At 38.8% G+C, this 6,311-nt stretch overlaps 1 protein-coding gene across 1 annotated transcript; it reads left to right on the top strand.

Annotated features, from left to right (window-relative positions):
• Nucleotides 1-1,043: 1,043 nt before the first annotated feature.
• On the top strand, nt 1,044-3,347 carry LOC108769825 (uncharacterized). Its single transcript, XM_018521032.1, has one exon. It carries the CDS (start codon nt 1,044-1,046, stop codon nt 3,345-3,347), a length of 2,304 nt encoding a protein of 767 aa, XP_018376534.1.
• The last annotated feature ends 2,964 nt before the right edge of the window (nt 3,348-6,311 follow it).

Raw genomic sequence — 6,311 nt, 5'->3', positions numbered from 1 at the left:
CAATCAGTGACAAATGCCATCAATTACGCAAAGATTGAAGTCAAGGTTATGGCATCCTCGCACCTAATTACGGTGCATTAAAGGAATTAATTTTAACGGATTTCAGGTTTTAAGTTCCTCGTGCTTTTGGCTCGTGCTGGGACTTACATTGTTATTTGTTATGATCTACTCACCATCACCTAATGATTGTATCAATATAATACTTTGCCGTTAGAATACAAAATTGATTCAATAAACTGTTCCACTGCTTGTTTCTAATTTCTCTTAAATTTCAGATTCTCTATACAAACCTTTTGAAGTATATCTCCTTAAAACATTTGGTCCTTCGAGCCGGATCTCGGCACGCAGCTGGAGGCATGAGACCTAGCCATATTGAGGCTCGATTAGAGCAGCAGCTCACTCTCAAGGATTTAATCTCAAACTCAGTCGAAAGTCTCGTCAGGATTGGTCAAGACAATATCAAGCCTCAACGAGCACGCGCTCGGTTATCCGCCCTTCATGAGGCTTGAGAGAAATTCTCTATTATACACGACGCAATATCTTTATCAATGACGAAAATCACTCAAGGAGAAAAGGTACTGTTACAAAAACATTCATACTTTTTGGACAACTCGTACTCAACTACGTATGAGTGTTATCTCGAAGCAATTGAACGAATGACAGTCTTTCTCGAGCATGATACGGAGAGTGTCACTGACACGCCTTCAACTCAGTCCTCATCGCAAATCATTAATACTCCTGTTTGCTTCCATCATGCTCGCCTTCCGTGAATTGATATCCCTAAATTCAACGGATCACCCTCTGAATGGCTCTCATTTAAGGACTTATTCAGCTCTCTTATCATAGCCAACCCCACATTGTCTGCAGTAGAAAAATTACAGTATCTTAAAACCAGTCTCATTGGATCAGCTTCCCATTTGGTAAAAAATACCTCTCTTACAGCCGAAAATTTTCAAAAGGCTTGGGATGCCTTGATTTCCTTTTATGAAAATAAACGATTTTTAATTCATTCAGCATTACATTCTCTTATGAATCTTAAACGCATGACTAAGGAGTCTGCCGCTGAATTGGAACAACTTTACACCAATATAACGCAAATTTACCGCACACTTGAAACTTTGGGAAGACCCGTCCAAACGTGGGATGATATCTTTGTTTTCATCGCTGTGCAACGTCTTGATGCTGAGTCAGTTAAAACATGGGAACATCTTTTAGGCTCGTCAAAGGAGCCCCCGACGTGGAGTCAATTTATCGAATTCTTACTCTCCCGCTTACTTTCGCTACAAGCCTTTGAGAAATCTCGTGCAGGAAAATCGTCAAATATAACACCTTCCACTTCTGGTAAATCTCACTTTCAAAGCCAAGCAAGGGAAGCTCAAGCGGCCAAAGGTACTTCCTGCATTTTGTGTTCGGCATCTCATTATATAGCAAGCTGCCCTCAATATCACTCGAAATCATTACAACAGAGGCAGACTTTGGTTCAAAAGAATAAACTCTGTTATAATTGTCTCGGACATCATAAAGTATCTGCTTGCCGGACAACCAAACGCTGTCTAAAATGTGGACAAAGGCACCATACCACGCTTCATCAGAAACCTCACTCTAATGCAAAACCATTCTCAGAACCATCAACATCGGAAAATTCCTCGGAAGCCAAGAAACCAGACAGTCACGCTCTTCATTCCTCCGTGAACCAGTGTTCCGTCAACTCTAACATTTTACTAGCAACCGCTCAAGTATTGGTTGTTACGAATGAAGGAGACAACGTTCAAGCAAGAATATTGATTGATCAGGGCTCTGAGCTTACACTGATTTCAGAACACCTGGTGCAATTGCTTCATCTACCCAGAAGGAATTCTTTCATATCTTTGATCGGAGTCGGAGGAAAAAGATCAAATCGAACTAAAGGTTTCACGTCTTTCAAAGTTAAATCGCGCTTTGACTCTACTACTGAAATTACCATGTCCGCGCACATTTTAGCAAGACTGACTTCCTCACTTCCTTCAGCTCAAGTTCCAGTTCAGAATTGGCCGCATTTAAAGGGATTGACCTTAGCTGATCATTGTTTTATGAATCCAGGTCCCGTTGATATAATCATCGGAGCCGATTTCTACTCTCAAATTATAGAAGATGGACTCATCAAAGGAGACGCTACCTCACCTATCGCTCAACGCACCAAGTTCGGATGGATTCTTTCTAGCCCCACAAACCTTAACAGCGATACAGCTTTGTCGCAGAGCTATCACATCTCTGTCGATAAAGATCTGTATGATCTTCTACAACAATTTTGGAAAGTTGAAGAAATAATCCCTTCTAATACATCACAACTGTCAGTTGATGAGCAACAATGCGAGCATCATTACCAAGAAACTCACTCTCGAGATGAAGAAGGACGATATATGGTTAGACTTCCTTTCAAACGTTCTCCGAACGAACTAGGAAATTCTCGTTTAAGAGCACTTCGCATAATGTATAGTCTATCCAAGAAATTCGCTGATGATCCTTCTTATGCAAAAGCTTATTCCGATTTTATGAGTGAATATCATAAACTTGATCACATGAGGCTAGTACCTGATCATCAATCGGAACCGGAGTTAGCTTACTATCTTCCTCATCATGGGGTTCTTCGAGAAACCAGTATGACCACAAGATTGAGAGTTGTTTTTAATGGATCAAATAAAACTACATCCGATATTTCCCTTAATGATATTCTATATACCGGAGCAAAGCTTCAGACTGATGTCTTTAACGTTCTAATTTGGTTCAGAAAATTTTTATACGTTTTCTCCACTGATATGGAAAAAATGTATCGACAAATTAAACTTCACAAAGATGACTGGACATTTCAATGGATTTTATGGCTCAATCGGGACGGGGATGTCGAAACCTATCAATTGACAACCGTAACTTACGGGCTCGCCTGTGCCCCCTTTCTGGCCTTACGGACTCTCGCACAGCTAATAGAAGATGAAGGAGATACCTTTCCTCTCGCTGTTCCATCTCTCAAGCAAGGAAGATACGTCGATGACATTTTCGGAGGTGCGGACACGATCCCTCAAGTCAAAGAAATCGTACGTCAAGTAAATTCCTTGTGCATGGCGGGAGGCTTCTCTCTCCAAAAATGGATAAGTAATGAGCCAGCGATTCTCGAAAGCATCCCCTCTGCAAGTCAAGCAAATTCTCCCTTCATCCAATTCAATCAATCCACCACCGTTCAAGTGTTGGGCCTTCAATGGAATCCGAAAACCGACTCTTTCCATTACTCAGTTGTTACATCTATTCCAACTAGCATTTCAAAACGAGATCCAGCCCCGATCGTGCGCCAACCACGGCGTCTGACGGGCTAACTCCTCGCCTGATTTCAACAGCGCTAACCACAGCGACACCGAAATCACCTCCCTGCGAAAACTCCAAACGAGCGCCTTCCACGGCGTCGAGGCCTCCGCACTCCCTCTCTCTTTTCCGATTTGCCGTACTCACCAACGTTCTTTCTGGGCGCAGATGCCACAGAAAAAACGTCCACGCGGCAAGCGAGGAGGGTGGCGCGTTCACTTGAAGAGGCTCCAACAGGAACTCTTCATCGAAGGGACATTTGACCCTTCCCGCCATTGGGAGGATAACACTGGGGAAGTTTACAAGCCTACCGCCGACGCGCCAACCACGGCGCCCGAAATCGCGAGCGCACCAAACGCAGCCCACACTTCCAAAGCCACAAAAACGGTCACCGCAACTCCGCCGCCGCGACCTAGGCCTCCGCAGTCTCCGCCACACATTGCGCCCGTGCGCAAGCCCACGAGGCCCATATTAATAACAAATAAACCTCGAGTAACTTCCAACACAACATGTTCTATTAATATTAAAATCATATAATCTAAATTACTTCTATTTTTATTTATCTGCCCTTAAGGCCTTCTTAAATCCTTCCAAGTCCTTCTCAACATAACGGAGAGTGTAGATAGAGAGATGCGAAATGAAGTCAACTGACGCATCCTCTAAACTCTCCACATTATTTTGTTGGAAGAACTCGGAAGGCCGATCACTTTGAAAATCAAACAATCAATTATCTCCGAAATTCGTGCTCGCATCTGAGCACTGGTGACAGCTGCCCGTTCTCAACGAAAGAAAACGCGTCAAAACACCGCGTAGAAGCTAAGGCTTCGCCCCGCGCGCCCCGCTCCGCACTCGCGTTCCCACAACTTGTGTCGCGTCTCGAGACCGCTAGAAACTCGCGCTCAGGACGTCACAAGGTAATATTATAAATTTTTATTTTTAGTGAAGAATTAGCTCCATAATTAAAATAGAAAATTTATTACTAAATTTTTATTCTAGTTTGGAAACTTTATCTTATAATTTTAATGATATTATATTGAACTGACAAGCAATTACGCATTGGTGGATACTATCATTTAATTAAATACGAACTATCGATTGAAATTTTAATTGACCAGAGGATATTAAATAATTGAACAATTACATTGTAACGTTAACCGACAAACTATTAGCGCACATAACTTATATTTTAATGTTAATTTACGAATGTAATACTGAAGATGGACATATTCAAGACCAAAACGTCTATTTTTTGTTAATGATATGGTTATTTTATTAATGTATATTACTTATGTCGATCTAATTAAAAATTTTTGTAAATTTTTTGTATTAGAAATATATATATTATTTTTCCTAACAAGATCTAGTGTGTGGCGAATGCTCAACCTTTTAAATTAGTTAATTACTCGTTAACCATTGCGACAACTGTAAAATGGTAGAGGACTTTTCTTCTCAGTTTAGTCCATTCTGTCCCTGTGCAAGACTTATCACTAATTTCCAAACAGCCTGTATATAAATATTATAAACATGTATAAACATGAATAAAAATATAATTATATACAATTGTATATGAAATATGTCCATACATGTCCATACATCCTTCCTTCTTTTGTGAAATTACTGTTATATTATTTAAAAAAAATAATAATTAGAAAATATAAATAATTGCAAGAATAATTTTCACATTGTTTTAGAAAAAATTATTTTACAAAAGAAAAAAGGATATATGAATATGTATGGACATATTTCATATAGAATTATACTATATAATTATATTTATGAATGTACCCAAATATTTCATAAACGATGCATTTTAGAAAAAAATGTTTCTTACAAAAGTTGTAAAGCTAAAAAAACGTATTCAGCGATAGTAGTTATTTGACCTAGGATGGCGTTGTCAAGGTCAGGTCAAGGTCAACATGAATTTTTTTAATGGAATTCCCCTTTTTTTATTACATATTCTTGTAGCTTATCTCTAGAGCTTTCCAAAACACTATAATTAAATTCATTTTCATTACGTACTTTACAAGTTATAAGGCTTGAAAGTTACAGTACCGTCGTCATTAGTATTGCCCAAGATGTCCGACCGACGGTTTCATTTTTGTACTGAAAATTCATTTTTATGTAAAAATGAAAATAAAAGAAGCAATCTCCAATGACCTCAATCTTAACAAATGTTATTCAGGATATGATCCTGAACAACATTCAAAAGGCTTTAGCCGTCTAAAAAATTCTGAAAAAATTCTTAAAAATTCTTAGAGCTCTATGAGAAGAATATAAACAATTTTTGTCTCTTGTAGTTTTTCTGTAAAGTTGATAGTATTTGAGTAAAAAATTACTGAAGGCCAATTTTCGGCAACTTTTAGCAATTAATATCTTGTGGCGACTCGCCACTAGAGATCCACGGGACTCACTCGGTTTCGCGTGAGCACCGCAGCGAATTCCCTTTAAATAAAACATTCTGGATTCATTCCAGGCGTCTAAGGCAAGTCCCACACTATATCGCCTTACTGATGAGACTAGTAGTGTGGAACCAGGACGAAACGCTGCGGCCGACCACAAAGCTTCGAGTCAGATCTTTTTAGTGGACATCCACAATCTGTTAACTATTGCAAAAATTACAAAATGGTAGAGGACTTTCTGTCTCAGTTTAATCCGCGTTACATGTCCACGAACTCCGTCAGAACAATGATTAGATACCCTATATATATTCGTGAATGAAAAATTGTTTACTGGGTATAAGTAATACGTACAGCCATAAAATAATGAATATTATTGAATAGCAAAATACAGTAGTGTGTGACAGCTCTTTATAAATGTAGAATAGTTCAATGCAACAATAAGTACATAATTATACGGTATGTGTGATACATTATTATTATCATACATTATTATTATTATATGTATGCAAAGTATTCATAAAATATTTATGTAATAAACTTCCGGATACAAAATCCCACATATTTTGAAGAAATTGTTCG

Source organism: Trachymyrmex cornetzi, unplaced genomic scaffold (assembly GCF_001594075.2).
Source record: "Trachymyrmex cornetzi isolate Tcor2-1 unplaced genomic scaffold, Tcor1.1 scaffold957, whole genome shotgun sequence".
Classification (NCBI taxonomy): domain Eukaryota; kingdom Metazoa; phylum Arthropoda; class Insecta; order Hymenoptera; family Formicidae; genus Trachymyrmex; species Trachymyrmex cornetzi.
Note: the sequence above shows the minus strand (reverse complement) of the source record. Positions and strands in the feature narration are given on the sequence as shown.